This window comes from Apus apus, chromosome 5 (assembly GCF_020740795.1).
Source record: "Apus apus isolate bApuApu2 chromosome 5, bApuApu2.pri.cur, whole genome shotgun sequence".
In the NCBI taxonomy this organism is placed as follows: Eukaryota; Metazoa; Chordata; class Aves; order Apodiformes; family Apodidae; genus Apus; species Apus apus.
The window spans coordinates 4,165,564-4,185,085 of NC_067286.1; the positions used below are offsets into that span (position 1 = coordinate 4,165,564).

Sequence of the window (19,522 nt, forward strand, 5' to 3'; positions counted from 1 at the left end):
CTCTACTGAGAGGTCACACAAGTGGATATGAAACTGGTTTAAGTCCCTGGTGTCAGACCTGACCTCAGAAGAGCCCATTACTGAACAGGAGGAGAGAGAGCAGAGGTCACTGCCCATGTTTGCTCAAACTCTGTAGGCACCTGGGAGGCTTGTGGCAGAGCAAAGCTCCTGTCTCACACCATCCTTGGTAGGTTCCTTCCTTCTCCAGTTGCATCCACTGTCTGTGCTGAGCCTGTTTGTCTATTTCTTCAGCTGCAGAAGAGAAATGATGGTATTTAGCCATGTTTTGTTCAGTTCTTTGCAATGTAATCAAAAAACATCCTCTGAGTGTCCTAGATTAATGTGGCTTTATCAGGAAAGCGTAAAGAAAGATTAAGTTAAAAAGGTACCCAGGAGAACCTGGCCATGGAAATACATCTCACTGACAAGTGTAGGACTGAGCTGGGAAGTTTAATAAGAGAATGGTCTTGGCTTCAGTTTTGCATCAGCTTGGATAGTGAATCACCTTGAATTTTTTTTGTGACCAAGGCTTTAAGTGTATTTGGAGCTCAGTGTTGAAGGTATCCAGAAGTTCAGAAGATGAACCGTAGGAATCAGCAAATTAGTCTTTTAAACAATTAATCTTGTGCCTTAGGAGAGCAGAGTCATCCTAATTACTTGGAGATTTATGCTCCAGGGAATGCTTAAACCTGACTTCAGTATGGAACTGGTAGAAGTTACTTGCTTCTTGAACTATTTTTAAGCAATTCAATGGCTTTTTTCTAAATCCAATACCCTAAATAGAAAGCATATTCTTGGGGAATAAATAGCACTTGCAATATAATTTTATTGCAGATACTGTTGGGGGTTTCTCTTCAAAATTCAAATTGAAGATATGCTGCAATTCAAGTCTACTTCAGCATCACCAGGAAAAAGCACCATGGGATTACAGGGCACAGGTCTGTGTGCAGTGAAGTGCAGACATTACGGGATTATGTGGCTTTGACTAACAGCTGAGAAGGCTTTGAATAACAGCCACATGTGTACAAGCTGTAAGCCAGATTCTCTGCTGTGATGCCAGCCCCTTTGAGCCATCTGACGATGTAATGGAGCTGAAAAGTGGCTCTGTAATATATCCCTGTCTTCTGTTCCTCATCCACGGGGTGGTTCCCAGCTGCTGCAGTGTTGGCAGACCCAGCTCTCTCGTACCCAAGGCTCAGACCCCAGAATAGAGGCTCTGGCTGGATTTACACTGGAAGCCTGCTAAGGAGGATGTGGTTAGGTGAAGTTTTTTTCCACTAGTATATTACCATAGAGCTGTTTCAAGTGCACTGGAGCCAGTTTGGTTCAGGAAAGGGAGTCATTGCCAATGTCCTCCAACTGTGTGCCCAGTGAGAGATGCTGTAGCTGAAAATTTGCCCCTAGCATTTATTCTTCAGCCAAAATAAAGTTAGACTTAACCTATGACCTTAAAATTTCACTGCTCCTATGAATGTGTTACAAACCACTCACTGATTTAGACAGACCTCCCAACACTGGGTTGACTTATTAACCCTGGACAGGTGGATTTCTTCATCTGGCACTCTGCAAGATGAAGTGTGGGGTTTTTTTCCATGCTGATAGAGGAATCACAGCTGTGTTACCTCTCTATGCCAATCACCATACCCAATTTCCTATGCATTGGGAGATTTCCCCTTAGCCAGTGAAAGAGGAAAATAAATGAATGCAGAGCCCTCTGGCTGAAACAAACCAAGAACTTCCTATGAGAGACCACTGACATAGTTTAAGGCTTGTTTTGTTTTTTTTTTAATTTCCCAATCAGAATTCCAAATTACTAGCATGACTTGCCTTGTGAACTACTGAAGCAGTTACCTTAGTATGTTTATGATGCTTTTTTCTTGAAATGGGACCAAATAGTCAATGTTGTTGCAGACTCTTGGGAAAGCTCCCATAGCCTGACAGAGGTGGATGCCATGATTTTTAATTCTACTGGTTTTGATTTGACAGTCAGCAGTGAATAAGGCAGTGAGTGAAAGGTGTTAAAATGGAGTGGCTGTCTGCTAAAATCTGGTGTATTTTCTCTGTGATGGTCATGGTGTCCTCCCAGGGCAGCTGCATAGAAAATCAACTTTCATATTGTGACATTTAAGACATTTTTCTTTCCAAATTTCTGATCAGGAGTTCAAACTTGGCTGTTCACATGGTAACAAGTGACCACGTGCTGTTCCTTGTCCCTGGCTCCCCAGGCTGCTGTATCAGGGCTGCTGTCACACTTTCCTCACAGCCAGGGTTTGCTTCTGTTCCAGCCTCCCTGTCCCATGGTTGCCACAGCCACTGTCCAGATTTATGCCAAGACTGAGATGAAAAGACCTGGTTGATGACATCCAGAAGCACTTGGGATTGCTCTAGAGTTTTTTTTTTTTTGTTGGTTCTGTAGCCCTCCCTGCACAGAGCCAGCAAGGACTTACAGAGGCTTATTGGTCTGTGCTCTGTGCTAACCCTGCTTATCATGTATTTGTACAGGTAGGGGAAATGAAAAGCTGTAAGGACAGGTACACTCTTTCCTGGACAGGGAGAAGTGTTGAGTTCAGTGACTGGGCTAGGCTAAGCCCAGAGTTGGCATCAGAAAAAAGACTTGATTGCACATGGGTAGATCATGGAAATATATTTAGAGCTCTAAATAGCACCTGGTTATAATTTCTCATTAAATATGTGTGTGGGTTTTTGTTTGTTTTAAATACACTTCCCTATTGCAAAGTGGGGCTTCACACCACTGCCTGTTATGCCTTGCACTGAGGTTACACCCTGTGGTTAGGGCAAATTGCCTGGACAAATAAAGATACATGTATGTGTGGGTTAAATAGCTGTTAGGAGCATAAATGCCTGGCCAACAGTGCAGAAATTTCTTCCAGATGCTTCTGGTTTCCCCCCACCTGATCCCCCTTTCTTTTAATTTTCTGTAACTTACAGAGGTCTCTAGTGAAGAAGTTAAGTATTTAGGGAACTGCCTCCTCTTCCACACTGAGGATACCACATTTTGACAATTCTCTGCAAATCCAAGGGCCGCCCAGTGAGTTATATGGGGTTAAGGCAGTTGGAAGCAAGCTGATCAGAAAGTGGAGCTAATAAGTAGCAGGATGAGCCTGAGGCATTTCACAGGAGCAAAAAATAACAGGTAATTATCATGTGAAAGGTTTTACAATCTCTTCATTATTTTGACATAATTAACTGAGAGAGGCAAAACACTGCAGCCTGGGAAGGTGGACCTTTGTGTTAAGAGGGTCCCTGCTCTCTGCACAGGAAAATTGTTCGGTTGAATGAAGGCTATAAAAATTAATAGATATTCACAGAACGAAAAGGGAAATACAGAAAATGGAGGGTGAAGTTTCACTTTGAAAAATCGGATTAATTGATACCTGCTTTGACTGGTTTTGGTTTCTAACTCAGCCGAGGGAATGCAAGATTGTGCCTGGCTTTGCATTATGCCTTGCTACAGTCAAATCATGATACTGGTTGAAAACCATTCTTGGTACTAAGCTTTAGACTCTTTAACGCGTATTAACAATTCCGTGTTACCCAGACCTGGAATTTCTCTGCAAGCTTTCCAGGCTGTGGGTGAGGGCAGGTTCATTGGCCAGGCAGGGGCGTGAGGTTCGCTTGGCAGGGTGAGACTCGATGGGGACCTGCCCATCTTTCGGGCTGCAAATGAGACTGTCCTGAGCTACAGAGAGAGCTCCTGGCACTTCCTGGGGACTTCTCCGAATTCAGTGTCACCTGCCCTGAAGTCTAACGATTACGAGTGAAATCCACGGAGTCCGCAGTGCAGATTGGATCACAGCTGGCGTTTAACACCTTCCTAATCCAATTACCTTTACAACTCACTGGCCTTTGTGTTAATCTTAACTGGGCATTTCAGGTCTTTACCTCATCCCTGCCATTGTATTTGGCCCTTAGCTTTAAGGAAGAAAAGACTTTAATTGGCCGTCTTCTGTGGAGAGCTCCCACCAAAGCGCCTCTCCCCAGCTCTGCCGGGATGCTCCCTGGGGAAAAAGAAATTTAAAAGAATATATATCCCGCTAGTTGCACGAATTCGTGTGCTGTTTGAATTGCTTCGCGCAAGCCCATTTCCTCTTCCAAGTGAGCAGCCTGAGACAGGCTGTGACTCCAGAGCCCGGCCCAGGAGGAGGCTGTGAGGACTGCGGCTGCAGCCCTGGGAGAAAACGGGGCGGTGGGGAGAGCAGGGCGGAACAGGGTGCAGTTACTTGCTGCCACCGCCTCCATCCATTTTAGGCGAACTTTCCAGTGGGAAAGAAGGAGCTAGATTTAGGATCGATAGCTGCAGTGCTTAACCCCGCCATAAAGTAGCCAGAACGAGGGATTTTAGCGCAGGGATGGAAACTGTGTGGGTGTTTGTGGAGGGGTGTCATCTCCTGCTCCCGTCGTGACTTGGTTTTTTTCCGCTGAGGCTTGGCACGAATGCGGCATAAAGGCAGGGATGTGCGTGTTATGAGGGAGGGGGGAGGAGAGGGGCACTGTGCGCGGCGGGGCACGGTGCTGGGGGGGTCCCGGCCCCCCCATCCCGACGGTGCCGTCTCCCCCCGCCCTTCGTTTGCGCATTTGCTTCTTTGCAAATAGGGGGCAGGAGCAGCTGAGGGATGGCGAGCAAGGGAAGAAAAAGAAATCAATTGCTATTTTTCATCTTTGACACAGTAATTAAGGCGGAGGCGCTAGTTCGGCAGCTCCGCAGGCCGCGGAGGGTGCGGGTTTGCAGGCAGCCCTGCCTCCGCGGGGGGACCCCGGCCGGCAGGCGGACTCCTGGGGGGCTGTTTCGGGGAAGGGAGAGTGGTGGCTTTTCTTTTGCTGGGAAGGCTACGAGTCTCTGCCCCCCTACCTTCCGAGCCCCTGCCCTCCCTCCCAGCGCCAGTGTGGGCGGCCCCGGGGGCTGTGCCGGTGGCCAGGGTGTTGGGAAGCGGGCAGGGACCCTCCAGGCAGGGCAGGCTTAGGTGGGGAGTGGGTGACACCCCCTCCGCCCCCCGAAGGAAGGAGAGGGTGCCTTGTGTTTGGTGTGAGCTGGAGCCGGGTGTTTTTCCGTAATCCCGTAGGTACCTGCTCGGGGGTGAAGGGACAGCTCCCCCCCGGACAGGCTTTGGGAAGGAAGGGATGGTAAGAATCCAAGGGGATAAGTAATTTTAATTAACTTTCTGCCAGTTAACTGGGGCGTTGAAACCCCACATTGGGGAGATTTGGTTTGTTTTTGGAAGGAACCATCGCCCCAAAGCGGGAGTTTGGGCCAAGGGCAGGTGTCTCCATCTGAAAGCGTGTGGGCGAAGGGCAGGATGAGCAGGGCTCTGGAGAAGCTCGGCTCTGCAGTCTTGAGAGCCAGCGACGGGGTGTTGAGAGAAAATGTTTGAATCCGAGCCGTGTTTCTGTGTGGGTTTCCCTCGGGTCCTGGACTCCGCTCCTCAGCGGGTCTCTCCCACCGTGACCCGCACAGAGCCCCCTCCCCCGGGGTGCCGGGGAAAGGGGTGCTCTTGCCTTTGCTGAAAGTAAAAGAGATCGATTCCTCTTCTCCAGGAGGGAGACTTCGATTTCACGTTTCAGTGCTCATGGAGAAAACAAAAATATCGCTTAGAAAAGAATGTGAAGCATTAATATTGTCAATTTTCTGAGGAACAAGTGAAGTCAAGCCTGTAAATCTAGACGAGGTGTGTGTGTGAGGAGGGTCTTTGCAACCAAAATACTTCTTGGACTGCTTCCCTGTCGCTTTTAATTTGGTCCGTGCCTTTAGAAGCATTAATATAACCTGAAGGGCAGCAGAACTGAGCTAACGACCCTGCTCCCTTCCCTGCCCCCGAACGGGTGGTTGTGCGGCTGGACGGGGCTTTAGAAGGAAACACTATAAAACACCCTCGATTCCCCCTTCCCCCACGAATAGAACTCGGTTTTGGGTGTGCTCCTCGATTTCTGAATAGACCGGGGAAGAGTCCATGGTAGAACAGAAGCAGAAGAGCGTGTTTGAAGAGGGGGACATACAACAATCGACACACACGGAGCGTAGGAAAGCGTGGATGTGTAAAATACTTGTATTGTGCATTGTAACAATGTACCTATATAGTATAGGTGTGTCCCCATGCTTGAATATGTTGGAAGCGGCAGCACAGTAAGGCATTGGTGGCTGGGTTGTAAACGCGTTCTGAAGCTCTGCTGTGAGGCAAGAACATTTTTCAGTGGGGAGACGGGGTGTTCTTCTCTGCGAAAAACGATTTTCACGGTTCTGCTTTGCTGGCCCCAATCTCCTTGGCTTTCGTGAGGCTTTTCGTAATTCTCGAGGGTGAATTTCTGCTTACAGCCGCAACGGGCAGGTGTAATGTAAAGGAGTTGGGCTGAACTGGAGCGGAGAGGGGCGGCCCCCGCAGCATCACCTGCACTCCGAGCTGCAGCCCGGCGCTGCAGGCAGCTGCCTGCAGGGGAACAAAGCTCTTCAATCCCCTGTTCATGACCGCACTGGGCAGCTAGAGGCTTTGCAGAATTGTCTGCGATTTTTTTTTATTTACCTATCCACTGAAACGAACGTCGGTAAGCCGTAAAATCAAGGACGTACAAGAAATGCGTGTGGTGCTGGCGAGTTCAGCCCCCTCCTCCCCTCCCCCGAGTGGGTGCACACTTCACATCGCTTACGCCAAAATATAAAATACCCTCTGGAGAAGCTGACGCTAGCAGAGTGTATGCGGAGGCACAGCATCTCTGACGCTGAAACACCTGGGAAGGTTGCTTAGGGAGCATCTCGATTTGCCAATTAGCCTTTTATTTTTTTTTGTCAGTGTGATCCAAGTTGCCTTGTGCGCAGAAAATCTTTGAGAAAGCCCCTCAAATAGCAAAGAACACTTACGAGGGGTCATTATGGGTTAATTACTTCGTTGCAAAAAACCAATTCTAACAGCTGACCTTTAATAATGAGTGATTTCCCCCAAATTCTAAAACATAAACGCTTTGATGGGTCGGGGAAGAACACCAATGACTTGACTGCAGTTGGCGTCATCTTTGCTCCCACCGAACTGTTCTTACAATAGTTTTGATGAAGGAGAAGATTCCTTTATTCTGTGCATAATTTTAATTTACTTAGGGCTGAGGGTTTCCCCCACGAGGCACAATAAAAATAGACGATATAGCGTTACCTGGGAAGACACAATTGAAAGGTTTCGGTGTGTTTTAAACACAGTGAACCTCTCTCTGAGTGTATAAGTATGTGGATATATGTATATTAAAAATATATATATAAATATATATAATTAATATATATTTTTAAAAGCTGTTATAACGTCTAGTCTGTGAAATCCAGGAATGCAGAGGGGAAAAAAAAGTGTGTGTGTGTGGGGGGGTGGGTGGAAGATGAATCCCACACTACAATAACGGGGAGGGGGGGAGCGGTAGGAATGGAAGGTTTCTCCCCATTTCTCTCTCGCTTTGGATGCAGTAGTACGTGTTTCTCACATGTTCCCTGTAATTACCAGCAAGAAAGTTCTTCCGTGCTCTCGCTGGGTTTGGTTTAGTAATCAGCCCCCGTGTGAGTCACAGGGAGCACGCAATCCCACCGCCGCCTGAGTGACAGCCAGCCGGCGCTCTGCCTTCTGCTTGTCCCTTTAAAATCTGAAACCAAGGGTAATGATTTATCAAACCCTTATTATCAAGAAAATGTCAAACGAAGGGCACCTTGCTATGCACTGACGCAAACCCAGTCTTTCCCAAGGAAGTATAGAAAGCTTTGCTCTGGACTGGGCAAAATCCAGTCTTGTCAATTGCCTGTAGTGCTGGTTTTACCTCTACCGAGTCCACCTGGAGCTGTTTAAGACATGGTAAGTGCTCGATTTCTTTTCTTTGATATTGGAAAAGGCTGAAGGGAGGGAAGCGGTGCCGGAGGGAGGGGGAGTTGTCCGCGGAGCCAGCGCGGAAGCCTCCGGCAGAGCGGGGTAGGGCTGCTGACGGAGGAGGGGGTACGGGGGGGAACGGTGGTACCTCCAACTGCACTCGGGTGCTGTCCGAGTCCCCGCAGATCTTATCCCTTGACGCTGGCAGATGGGAGTAAGACGAAGAGAAAACTTGCAACGGAAACGGTGACGGGTAGTTTGGTGTATCTGTGTAGCTAACGTTAAGCTGAGGGAAAAGGTAGGATTTGTCTGCGAGTTCAAGGTTTCGTATGTAATTTTATAACGTTTACATTATAATAATTGTGAATATATATTATTAAAAATGTCATTTGAAACGGAGGGAGAGGTGGAGGGCTGGGACCGTGGTCAATAACCTGTTTAACGAATACAGGAATGTTTAAAAAACCTCTAGAGGTGTGCTAGTGGAAAATAGAAGAAAAATAATAGGGAAAGCTTGCTGTTATCGGTATTAATTCTACTGTGCGGATGTAGATATTTTTGCGTTTCACTGTCTTGCTGTCGGGTTTTGAAAGGTGGCAGCCAGCTCAGAAATGCTCCCCAGCGCTATTTCGCTTGTTTTTTAACATCTCCGGGTGGCTGCAGGGCAGCTCGTCTGTTGCCCATATTAAAAAAAAAGGGAAAAAAAAGAAGGGAAAAAAAAAAAAGCCGATGTGCATTGTTGAATGACAGAAAGGAAATGGGGCGTAAAATTAAAGAATCCTTCTACACTGGTGATAGCGAAGGGAGCATCCTACAGTCGTGATGTGAAATCTAACGAGGTCTGGCGGCGCAGTGCTGGAGAAACTCCTGCTTAAACTCGAATTACGGCTTTGTAGACGCTAGTGAGGTTTTTTGTTTGTTCGTTTTTGAGGTTTTTTTTGTGTACGTTACTTTTTTCTCCCCCAGAATATTAACGTTGAATGAGAGGGCAGGCGAGTCCGGGCACCTCGAAATTCTGCAATACTTTCGTATCCAGATTTTCTAGCGAACGCGTTTTGAGCAGCAGGAAAGAATTTCGCAGAAGTCTCAACATTGTTTTTGTTTTGCTTTTGGTAAAATATGTGACATTGTCATTTTAGGATTACGCCAGTCAAAGGGATATGAGCAAGCAGGTTGTGAACAGTCCTGAAACCGGTACTCCTGGACCCACTGAAGGTGCGGGAGTTGTAAGAATCAGTCCCGAAAATGAGCCGCAGAATGCCCCATCTCAAGCCCCTGCCAGGCTTCCCCGGTCGGTTTCTAACGACAACAAACCACTTCCCTCCGAAGAAACTAAACCAAATGATTTTGAGAGGACCAAAGTCGGGATCTGCAAGCTCAGCAGCACCCCGGTGCAAGCCAACTCCGCTCTCCGGAGAGAATCCGTGGAAACCTTTCTGTGCAAGCACGGTCCCGGGGCAGGGGCCGCCGGGCAAGCTCCTATCCCCCACTGCAAAATTCCCGCTTTGCAAAGCACTGACGGGGACACTAATCTAAACCTTGGTAAGAGCACACTGGAGCAAAACAACGCCAAGGGCGCCTGGGTGACCTTGAGCCAGAGTACCGTGGTACTGGGCACAGATGGCAACACTTCTGTTCTTCCCGGCAGAGTGGAGGGGGTAAGTTGGCTCCTTACAGGGTTTCTCCCCCGTTCCCACCGCCCCCCTTTAGCTTGGAGGAGTGAGAGATCTTTGGCACTCAGCACGGATTTGGGGCTCAAGTTCTAATGAGTCGGGGATGGGGTTGTGTTGCGGGGAGGGGAGAAGGAGGAAAGGGGGGAGAGAGGTCTCAGATGAAGTGCTGTACCGCTGGCGAGTGCTCATCAAGTAACATGGGTATAACCGACAATCAAGAGTACCCTGCTAATTCCACCGCTGAGCCGTGCCGGTGTATAACGCGGTTTTCCCCGCGGTACGCATGTGCGCACGCTGGTTGTGCCCCCTTGCAAGAGGCCAGGTCCTGTCCCCAGCATCAGATGCGAAAGGATGCCCTGCTCTTCCCCTCCCCGGGCGTCATCCCCCTCCTCAGGCTCGGCACAAGTCCCTGGCGGATGAATGCTTTGGAGCCTGTAGCCAAAAAATAAAGGGAAATCAAATCGATCAATCAACCCCACAAGACGTCAAACCCTCCAGACCCTGGCCCTTCGCCTCAGCTGGGGGGGTTGCCCAGGGTGGGAGGCCGGGAAAGCTCCGGGGCCCTTCTGATGCTCTTCCTGCCCTCCTGCATCTCTGGGATTAAAAGGAGGGGAGGAGGGTGGGTTTATTCTGTAAAAGCGGTGTTTTTCACTTCGTCTGTGTGTGCTAGGGGAAAAGGGCTGAGCCCCTGGGGCTTTGCTGCTCTTACCCATCCAAGGGCACCCAGGGCTCCGCTCCTCAGAGGGGGCGGTGGGACCTGCCGTGCTCTGAGGAATCAGGGGCTGGGCTGACCCCCCCGAGGCCGTGCGTAGATGCCAGCATGGCCGGGAGATGCGCATTGCAGTGGCCGGAGTCTCCGGGCAAGGACCCGTCGAGCCCTGCGCATTTTACCCCCGGAGGAACCAGCGGGGCGGGGAGTGACCGGGCAGCGGGAACTGATCCCCCCCCAGCTCCTCGGGATGCAGTCGCAGCCTTCCCTCCCTCGGCCTGAGATAAGGCCAAAATTGAAAAGCCCCTATCCTGCTTTCCCTAGCAGAAGAGAGACCGTGCGGGGGTTGCAGGGGAGGGATCCCCCCCGGTGAGGATCCGCCCCCCGTGGCCCGGCCGCTCCCCACCGGTTCCCTCCGGTGAACCCGGCAGCACCGCGATGCTTGTTGGCAAAAATGGCTTTTTTCCCATCTCTCTTTCTCTCGTTTTCATTTTTTTTTTTTTTTTTTTCGCCCTCTTTAGGAAGATGATGCAGGGGATGAAAATAAAGCCCGAGGGAACTGGTCTAGCAAACTGGATTTCATCCTCTCCATGGTGGGTTATGCAGTGGGGCTGGGCAATGTCTGGAGGTTCCCGTACCTGGCCTTTAAGAATGGGGGAGGTATGATGGCTTTTTTCCTGTCTCTCTACCTGCAGTTCCGTTCGTGGCGGAGCCGGTCCCTGACTTTTTGTCGGGGAGAGGCACGGGGGGAGCGGGGGCCGGTGGCTCCCGGTTGCCTGGCAAAGCCCGGCAACAAGCCCCGGGCTGAGTTCCGAGGGCACCTCCAGACACTCGGGAACTCAGTGAGAACCCTGGCTAGGTTTGGTGTTTTGTTTTTTTTCCCCGATGGTCAGTTCTGCAAGGAAGAAAGCTCCGACAAGGTGTCGTTAAAAGGCAGAGCTTTCAATAATAATGAAAACAACAACAAAACAAACGACCAAACAAAAAAATTCCCCAAACCTGCAATTAATTGGTGCTGGCCGGAGAGGGAGGAAAATGAAGAGCCAGGTTGATCACACCTGAGCACAGAGTGAGGGCTTCGGCCCCTCCTTCTAGTAGTTTAAACTCATTTAAATTTAAATCGGGTCCGAATCTGCAAATGGTGGGACGGGGGGAAGCGCAGGGAGGAGAGGACCGTACAACAGTCTTTCGTGCCGGCGAAGTCACACGAGGACGTGTAAACCCGAGTCGAGCCGTTATGTTACTTTGTGAAGTTTGGGGAATCTTTTCTTTTTAAATATCGGAGTGGCCGGTTGAAAAAGAATCATTTGAAATAGAGAAATTTGAAACAGAGCTCGGCAGATCAGAGGAGAAGAAAAGTTGGAAGAGGGGTTGTGGCTTCGATAGTTTACAAGAAGGAAGAAAAAAGTTGATTTGCCGAGGTGGTGCCAACAGAGGCTCTTATCTACACCGACAAGCGGGAGGTGTTCCTTGATCCAACCTGCTGCAGGGGAAGTCTCTTCCCTTTGGTAGCACAGGACTATCGGCAAGGGGATGTTGGTGCTGTGAGGGCTGAGAAAGGTCGTGGAGAAGCTGTCGGAGCTATTTTCTGAGAGAACTCGCGCTTTACAACCAAAATCAACTTCTGCCAAAACACGGCGAGCGTTTTTTTGTTTGTTTGTTTTTGTTTTTTTTTTTTTACACCCAAGAATTTTTCAGAGCGAGGTGTTAAATTTTAATAACAGCCTCGAGCAAGTGCTGGAGGTAGAGAAAGCTGCTGTCGGGGCTGGGGGGCACCCGCCATCGGCAACAAATAGGCATTTTTAAAAATAGCTGCAGGTCTTGACTAAGTTGTCCCCAGTATCACGGGCAGCAATGTTGCCGGGGGTGCTGGGTGGTGGGCGCTGCCCCGCGGGGGCTGCGCGGGGCTTGTCCGCACCCGGCCGCGGAGGGAGGCGAGTTCACCCCATTGTGAACGCCGACGCGGAGCGGCCCCCCCCGCCCGTGCGCGATGATTCAGGTTGTTCTCTCTTTTCTCCCCCTCCTCCTCCTCCTCACCCAAGGTGCGTTTCTCATCCCCTATTTGATGATGTTGGCTCTAGCTGGGATCCCCATTTTCTTCCTGGAAGTCTCCCTGGGGCAGTTTGCTAGTCAGGGGCCCGTGTCGGTCTGGAAAGCCATCCCCGCCTTGCAAGGTGAGCGGAGCAGGAGCCGGCCCGGTTTTGGGGAGCATGACCTGCACCCCCCCTCCTGCATGGCTTAAACACCGCCGCCTCCCTGCGCCCCCGAGGCCCCGCTCCGCAGGCGCGCAGCCGCATGCTCCGGGCTCTGCCGATGGTCTCCGCTGGTGTCTCAGCAGCCTTAGCGCGCAACTTGCGCGGTGGCAGCGGGTGGAGCCCTTGCTGGTGGGGGATGCTCTGTGGACCTGCGCCAGACGAAGCCGTCGCTTTGCAGCCGCCGGGCCCTGCCGGGGCTCCCCCTGCTCCCCCGGGAGTTAATCCCGTTCTTCTCCTCTCTCCCTCTCTTCTCTCCCAGGCTGTGGCATCGCGATGCTGATCATCTCCGTTCTAATAGCCATATATTACAATATTATTCTGTGCTACACACTTTTCTACCTTTTTGCGTCCTTTGTACCCGTGCTACCTTGGGCTTCTTGTAACAACCCGTGGAACACGCCGGACTGTAAAGATAAAAACAAACTTCTGTTAGGTAAGTTTGGACAGGGTTGACTGGGGATTTTTTAACTCCTCCTTTCCCTTCCTTCCCCTCTCCCCCTCCCCCCTTTTTTTTCCTTCTCCTTAATTTTCCCGCTGTGGAACTGTGGGTTTCCAGAGCTTTCTCCTGCTCAGCTCCGCCCCTGGGAGATGCCAGCGCAGACTGCGGGTCCCTGTGTCTGGGCGAGGTTCCCAGCATGGAGGAACTGTCTCTTCCCGAGAAATCTGTGTAGTACGGGCGCTTTTCTTCCCTCTCCCCCTCCCCGCTTTTGTTTACGTTTTTCTTCATCAAGGATAAAGAGGTTTTTTCAACTGTAATGCTAAAAAGACCCCCAGTTTATAGCTGTCAGCCGCTGGTTTCTGTTGAGAATAACTTCTTGGGCTGGGCTGAAGTGAGGTTGAAGTTAAACAAAAAACAAACCAACCCCCCCACGAAAAAAAACACCCCCCCCAAAAAACCCCAAACAAACCACAAAACAAACAAAACCAAAAAAGGCCAACCGGCCGAAAATCGACCCAAAACATGCAATGACCTGAAAAGGGGAAAGTCAACTCAGCAACTCCCTCCTGGCAGGGTCTGCAGCCCCGCAGCGGCTGCGGTTCCTCCCTGGGGGGGCTCCAGGGGCTCCCTCAGTCCTTCCCGGTCCGGAGCGCGGACACACACCGGACCCTGCCCCTCCAGCGGGGGGACCTCGAGGGGGAAGGCGAGCAGAGGTTCTTTCACTGCCTCAGGCTCCTTCTACGCCTTAGATACTAGGGGAAACGGGAGGAAATGATGTGTTCATTTTAACACCCAGTTCTCTCAGACCCTTACAGCTTCTGTAAGTCAAGTGTTCCAGAGCTGGAACAGAGAGCAAAAGTTGAAGTGATGTGTGTAATCTAACGGGTTTTGTTGTCGTTTTACACCCAGCTTGGGGGGGGCGGGGGAAAGATCTAGGCAAGTTTGTTGTTGTTGTTTATTTATTTTATTTTACACCCCCCCCCCCCTTCTTCCCAGATTCCTGCATTATTGGTGACCACCCAAAAATACAAATCAAGAACTCTACTTTCTGTATGAGTGCCTATCCAAACTTGACTATGGTTAACTTCACCAGTGAAGGAAACAAAACGTTTGTCAGTGGAAGTGAAGAATACTTCAAGTAAGACCTTTCTTTCTTTAGAGACCTCTGTTCATCTGTCTCTCAAGGCCACTCTAACAGACCAATCACTGTTTGAAAGACTAGAAATACAATAATTAAGGACAGCAAATGATGCCCATTTTTTATGCATAAGAATGATGAAAGCTAATTTTCAAATGCTGGATTATTTGTGTTCTGTTCCTGTGGTGCTTAGCACAGCTGGGGTGTTGGCCCATGCCTGGCATTTTTATCTACTACTGCAATGCAGATGAATAAAATAATACATTGAGAGAATCACTGGAACCTTCTAGACAAACTGCTTGGAACACTGAAGCCAAACAAAATACTCTAAGAATTAGAACTGAATTATTGCCTGCAGTTGCTGTCATTAATTTTTACCTTTTAAAAATGTTTCATTATTTTTGTTTTTAATTCCTAGGTACTTTGTATTGAAGATTTCAGCAGGGATTGAATATCCTGGTGAGATTAGATGGCCCTTGGCACTGTCTCTTTTCCTAGCTTGGGTGATTGTATATGCCTCCCTTGCTAAAGGAATCAAGTCATCAGGAAAAGTAAGAAAACCACTTGGGATGGTACATTTGCAAGGAAGCTGTGTGGTGCTTTGAGGGACTCACACCCTTCTTTAACACAGTGAATGACTGAAAATTATAGCTAAGTATTAATGAAATGCCTTTTCCCTGTCTGTGTTATCCTGTCTAGCCAAAACATACAGAAAGATAATTTTGGTTCAGCATTTGTTCCCTAACCTTCAGTAAGCTGAAGGTGAGCACTTGAGCTGCACTCATCAGTTTGATGGCTAAACAAAGTGCCTTCAGCAGCCTTCCCAGTTCTGTGTGGTGTTGGTTAAACATCTGCAGTCATCTCAGTTTCATTGTAATCAGGGGAACCGTGAAGTTAATTAAGATGTTAAGTAACATGTTTTCAGAGCAGAACTTAATTGGGTCAATGGTGAGTGACAGTGTGTATCCTCTTTTTCCAAAATCTTGTGTCCCATCTTTCTAAACCTCCTCCCTGTGGCAACCCAGCTCCTTGCTCCGTGTCTCTGACACCTCATGTCATTCTCTCCTTTGCCCCTCAAATCTGTGGCTTTCTGCTGTGCCTCCTAACTAACAACCTGCTCGAGAGGGAACATGTCCTCCTCTTGTCCTGGAAGTGCAGGTATATGAATTGGTCAGGCAGCCTTCTAAGCAGAGAAATGCAACTTTTTTTCCTCAGGAGAAGCCCTGTTTTTTTTTGGTGAAACCCGTAGAAATGCAATAGCTGAGACTTCTTCATCAATGCCATGGCAATTAGCACTCAGGTTAAAATATTAGATGATGACATAGCATAAATCAAGCTTATTTAGAAAGGGCAGGCTGAAAAGATAAAAAACTGGAGAAAATAATGAGATTATTACTTAGGATAGACATAGTGGATATGAAGAGAGATGAATTTTCTAGGGTTGGGCATGGGAATTTCCAAGTAATCTCATTTTATCTAGAAGCTGATAACATCTATTGGGGGAGAGCTTGGGAATCAGCAAAAAATCCAGAGGCTTAGAGTGCCAGGGGAAAGCTGAGATTTATTTTTGTTCCTTCCACTTTAGTGTGACAGCAACAACTGTTTCTTGAAAGACCAGAGCCAAGAAGCAGGCAACGTACAGGAGAATAACTTGAGTTTGGATGTGGCAATAGACATTTAAATGAGTCTTGGTGGGCAAGAAAGATATTGAGTCCTTGGTGTCAGGGACAGAAAACTTCTATGTACAGATGAGTTCAGTATATTCGGTGCACAAAAATTCACTGGGGCAACTTCTTGAAACAGCAAAGAGAGAACTGGGAAAGCAGTTTCCAAAGTCAATTCAGCTGAGAGGAGTCTGGTCCCTGTGAGATGCAGAGGTTAATGGGAAAAGGATTTGAAATGCTTTTGGGTAGAGTGTGCAGCTCAGCTGGCCATAATCTGCCATTTTATTTGACTACAGAGAGAGCTCTGTTCTGGACTGGATAGTTATTAAGACATTAAACAAACACCCTCTGTTGTGTGTTTAGACATCATGATGATTAGGTCTATCTGGATCATTCCACTGATGACTTTTTTTTGCATTGGGATCATAAATATTGTCATGGTGATACGTAGTTATTAGGAGTCACAAACAGTAATTAAAATTCTTTAGGCTTAGTTAAATAGAGAGGAATATATAGAAAAAACCACAGAAATTTAATCAAACCCAGATATTTTTATCAAATGGCATTGCTCATTTAATTTCTGTTGAATTCCTGTGTTAGTTTACTCCAGTTAAGGATCAAAAGTGTTATTTCCATTTAGCTGCAAATTCCCATTGTTCCTCTTCAGACCTTTTCTGCTTTTTCTTCCCCTCTCTGTCTAGAATCCCAGCTCTTACGTCTATTGCTCTTGATATGAATCCTATTTCCACCAGCAGGAAGAGCTGTAAAATTTCAGATTACCTGGGAAATAACCCTGTTGTCTTCCTAGTTTATCCCCTGCTTGGTGTCTCTGAGCCTGAGCAATGGCTTTCTTCAGGAAATGGTGTAGCATTTTGATTTCTTCCCTCCTCTTAGACATCCAGATAAGCCTTTCACTAATCATTTTTTTGGTCTCTCCAGGTGGTGTACTTTACAGCTACATTCCCTTATGTAGTTCTCATCATCCTTCTTATAAGAGGAGTAACTTTACCTGGAGCTGGAGCTGGAATCTGGTACTTCATCACACCCAAGTGGGAGAAGCTAATTGATGCTATGGTGGGCTTATCATTGCACTTATAGCTCTGCTGGGGTGAATAAGTCATCCTGATTTCTTAATGTCTGTTGCAAGCATTTTCTGTGTGCAGAGACAAGTACTGTCATCTGTGGAAACTTGTTCTTTATCTTATGTGGAGTGTTGTTGCAATGGGTGTTTGTCATCTGTGTGCAAATAAGATGTTTTAAGTGTGTCACTGTAGGTATGTTACTTATTTTACTTTGGATATTTCACTTGAATCTTTGAGCAGGTGCATTAGGAAAACAGAGAATTAAAAGGAAATACAGATTTTCATATGTCTCTGGTGGATGCTGCCTTGACCTGAACAAGCACATGAAGCTTTTAATAGATAACATGATAAATCCATTTGCATTTCTTGAGAGGTGCTACAAATAGGAGCATTTTACTCATTGAGCAAAGATTGTTCTGAATAATGCATCTGAGACATTAAACAGAATCAAGTATTGCATCCTATTCTAAGTCCCCAGTAGTATATCTACTGGGAGAGACCAGGGGTGATCATTGTCCTCCCTGCACTGTGAGAAACAAGGCTCCTCTCTGTGTAGGAGAGAAGAGTTCAGGGACTTTAGTACCTGGCTCTGCTCTTTGAGCACTGGCTGTATGAGATGGGGCTTCAGCTCTGCTGCCTCAGTTGTGATTTCCACTGGTTTCTAAAAGGCTTTTTGTTGCCAGTGAAACCAGTAAAACGTTCTAAAAATGGACATGGCTTTGTGTCTGTGCAGACATAAATCCACCCACGGATCATGTATTTGTCTGACATGGCACATGAGCACCCGTGGGTCAGTCTTAGGTGTCATGAGGCAGGAGTCTAGAGGCTGAACTCAAGCCTGAGCCAAGAGTTACAACTTAGACTCTTTTCTTTAGACATCTAAGAGACATTTTTAGCAACAGCTCAGGAAATGTACTGCTTGTGGGGTGTTTTTAAGCTTTTTTTTTTCCTCTGTCAATAGTGGTGTGGTATCATACTGGTAGACTGATAATTAAAGCTGAAAACAATTTCCTGGACTCATTATACAGATCTTAAATTCCTTAAGATCTCTGCAATAATCAGTACTTTGATCCTTTGGTGAGGAGAGTATTAAATCTTCCACAAATGATACAGAAATCAATTTTGCATTAAGTATGAGAATTTTTGGATCCCACACTGTGCAATAAAGGAGCTGAGAACTGGTGCCTTTTGTAAAACAAATTCTCTGTAACCCTAGGTAAGTGTTTGATAATATTCAGGAAAGCTTCTGTTTTCAAGTTTCTTTGCAGTGTAACACTAATTAATAGCTGTATATTGCACTCAATTAGATGAAGAATTGCCTGCTGGCTGATAACTTTTAAAGTAGCATTTAAGTAATAGCTTCAAACTGGTCAGGGTATGTGTAAGTGCACCCTTGTATCTGTGCATTTATGTGTATCTCCATTTCTGCACTGTGGACTCAGTGGGAAAATCAGACTTTGTTGGAAAGCTTGTAAATATAAATACCAAGGTTTGGAACCTTTTCCAAGTGATAAATAGGATCAACTCCTTTGAAATTCCAGGCAATTTAAGAACACTTTGCCTAAGTGCGTGTAAGGCTTTGAAGAACTATTTTTTAATGGAAAAAATAATGCTGTTTGGTTGTTCTTATATATGTGTGTATATATATATACACACAAATGTATATATATTTTTTAAAAATATTTATTTAAGAGAAACTTGGCTGGGTATGCCATATTCTCATGAGAAGCAACTGGGCCCTCCTATCTAAATAGCCCCAACTTAAGTTATGCTGTTTGACATATATCTATTGATGGAAATTTACCCTGATTTTAGTGTAATCTCATTAATAAGTAGCACATTAGGCAACACTGAGGTTCTTAAAGTACTGTTCAGGGGCACTGGCAATTAAGCCATCAGTACCTGATGCAGATTTTCCCTTTCGGTTTGTATTTTCTTTGCTGAGTGGATTTGAATTGATATGTATCAAACAATATATTTTTGAATGTTTCTGCCTTCCATATATGACAAAGGTTATATTGTCATTTTATATGGGCTGGACAAGAGCAGTACTCCTCATCAGATGGGCACCATGTACTTGAGGGCAGGATTTTGCTTTTGAATGTTCAATTGGCATTCAGTGCTCTAAAGTTCATTTTAAGTTCTTCTGTGTCAATCCCCTGACAGTCCCATTGGACAGTGTTGATCTTTCTAACAGTTTTTCCTGTAGCTGATGCTATTTCCTCTCCTGTCTATCATGCTTAGGTTTGGAAGGATGCTGCCACGCAGATTTTCTTCTCCTTATCTGCAGCATGGGGAGGTCTCATTACTCTCTCTTCTTACAACAAATTCCATAATAATTGCTACAGGTATGTGAGTGTGAAATCCATAGGGCTTATTAAACAGTTCTTGTCCAAAACCAGCTGTTTTCTAATTTGCAGAAATCTAGTCTGAAAGACCTTGCTCTCCTCTCCCTTTTCTCCTCTCCCTTTTCTCCTCTCCCTTTTCTCCTCTCCCTTCTTTTCTCCTCTCCCTTCTTTTCTCCTCTCCCTTCTTTTCTCCTCTCCCTTCTTTTCTCCTCTCCCTTCTTTTCTCCTCTCCCTTCTTTTCTCCTCTCCCTTCTTTTCTCCTCTCCCTTCTTTTCTCCTCTCCCTTCTTTTCTCCTCTCCCTCCTTTCTTTCCTCCTCTCTCCTCATGTGGGTTGTTGTGTTATTGTTTCTTTCGTCTTTGCTGGTTTTC

The 19,522-nt window shown here is 47.1% G+C and overlaps 1 protein-coding gene across 3 annotated transcripts in view; it reads left to right on the forward strand.

Moving 5' to 3' along the window:
* Positions 1–7,656: 7,656 nt before the first annotated feature.
* SLC6A5 (solute carrier family 6 member 5) overlaps positions 7,657–19,522 on the forward strand; it is a 36,196-nt gene continuing 24,330 nt past the window's right edge. For 2 of the 3 annotated variants that reach the window (XM_051621884.1, XM_051621882.1), the window contains exons 1-9: positions 7,657–7,832; positions 8,984–9,502; positions 10,748–10,886; positions 12,269–12,400; positions 12,741–12,914; positions 13,917–14,058; positions 14,477–14,609; positions 16,662–16,796; positions 19,049–19,152. In XM_051621884.1, the coding sequence (XP_051477844.1) occupies positions 7,830–7,832; positions 8,984–9,502; positions 10,748–10,886; positions 12,269–12,400; positions 12,741–12,914; positions 13,917–14,058; positions 14,477–14,609; positions 16,662–16,796; positions 19,049–19,152 (1,481 nt within the window). In that variant the 5' untranslated portion in view covers positions 7,657–7,829. Of the gene's footprint in view, positions 7,833–8,117; positions 8,143–8,983; positions 9,503–10,747; positions 10,887–12,268; positions 12,401–12,740; positions 12,915–13,916; positions 14,059–14,476; positions 14,610–16,661; positions 16,797–19,048; positions 19,153–19,522 lie in introns of those variants that run through there. The other variant, XM_051621883.1, reaches the window with a different exon arrangement.